The sequence below is a fragment of the Papilio polytes genome, unplaced genomic scaffold (assembly GCF_000836215.1).
Source record: "Papilio polytes unplaced genomic scaffold, Ppol_1.0 DF823288.1, whole genome shotgun sequence".
NCBI lineage: Eukaryota > Metazoa > Arthropoda > Insecta > Lepidoptera > Papilionidae > Papilio > Papilio polytes.
The window spans coordinates 2167584-2169045 of NW_013525916.1; the positions used below are offsets into that span (position 1 = coordinate 2167584).

The following is a 1462-nucleotide window of genomic DNA, read 5'->3' on the forward strand; positions in this document are numbered from 1 at the left end:
TTTATCTTAAACAATATTAAAACGCAAGACAATAACGTTTGTTACACATAAAGCAACAGTCAATTTATAGCTTCCTGCGACATATATATCTATCTATCATACTAATATTATAAAAGCGAAAGTTTAGATGGATGGATGCATGTTTGTTAAAGTTTGTAGCCTAAACGGCTGCAGGGATCTCGATGATATTTGGCATAGATGTAGTGGATAGTCTGGAAGAACACAAAGGTTTTTGTTTTTTTTTTTTAATTACACGTAGACGGGGTCGCGGGCAAAAGCTAGTACTAATATAATAAAGCGTAAACACACACTACCTAGTAATTGTTATTCAATATCAAAGGCCTTCGTTGTCATTTGTGCTTTTGACATTTGTAATTGAAAAGTTAACAAATGTAAACAATAAAATAAAGTTTAATTAAATTATTAATTTTAATAATATCATGCGGATGAAGCCGCACGGGAACAGCTTGTATACAATGTCACAGAACACTCATATCTTAGTAAACGTCTTTTAGTTAAAATCTTTTATGCTTTGGCATTTCTTTTGTACCTCCTTCATGAATACACGAAAGCTGAACTGTTCCCAAAGTTTAACTTTTATGACTGCATAATTTCAGGTACGGAGATAAGAGAGTTACCGATCGGCGAGCCTCCTCCCCCCGAGGAGCCGTCCATCCTGGAGCAGGTGGAGGGCGTGGAGTACGAGGACTTCGACGAGCCGAGCCAGCAGCAGGGCTTCCTGGAGCGGCTGGGCGTGCGCGGCGCGCTGGAGAGCGGCCTCATGCGCATACACAGCAACCTGCCCAAGGTGCTGCAGTGGAATGATGACGAGCTCGAGTACCCGCTTTATGACAGACGCATTAACTTCATCATGCCGCTCTCCGGCAGACAGGAAACCTTCGGTAGATTCATGAAGAATTACGAGGATATCGTACTCAAAACTGATCAGGTGGTGTCTTTAATTATAGTGCTGTATCTAGATAGTAAAAACCCAGTGGATTACGTGAACGCACAGTCTCTAGTCAAGTATTACACGGATATGTACAGCAAAGATATAAGAATAATACAAATGGGTTCGACAACTTTCTCGAGAGGCGCCGCTCTAACTGAGGGGCTGAAGCTGTGCCAGGATGATGACCTGATCTTCTTTATCGACGTGGATATGATGTTCAACCATCTATCGCTGAGGAGAATTAGAATAAATACGATAAAGTACACACAAGTGTACTTCCCCATTGTATTCAGTGAGTTCAACCCAGACGTGGTGAACGGTGAAGATTATAATAAATTTAAAGACGAAATATTAATCGCGGACGATGATATTGGGAAGTTCGTTGAAGAAGAAGAAGAAGAGGAACCTAAGACTGAACGAGAGCTCGCAGACTTGAAGTACAGCACGGAGATAAACGACGACAATGGATACTTCAGACAGTACGGTTTCGGTATCTTAGGCTTGTATAAG

General features: G+C 41.2%; 1 protein-coding gene across 1 annotated transcript in view; it reads left to right on the forward strand.

The window, feature by feature from the left end:
- The window catches only part of LOC106104968 (chondroitin sulfate synthase 1), a 7884-nt gene that overhangs the window by 4155 nt on the left and 2267 nt on the right, over window positions 1-1462 (forward strand). Inside the window, exon 3 of the mRNA XM_013285162.1 lies at window positions 453-1456. Coding sequence (XP_013140616.1) covers window positions 453-1456 — 1004 coding nt within the window. The remainder of the gene's footprint in view (window positions 1-452; window positions 1457-1462) is intronic.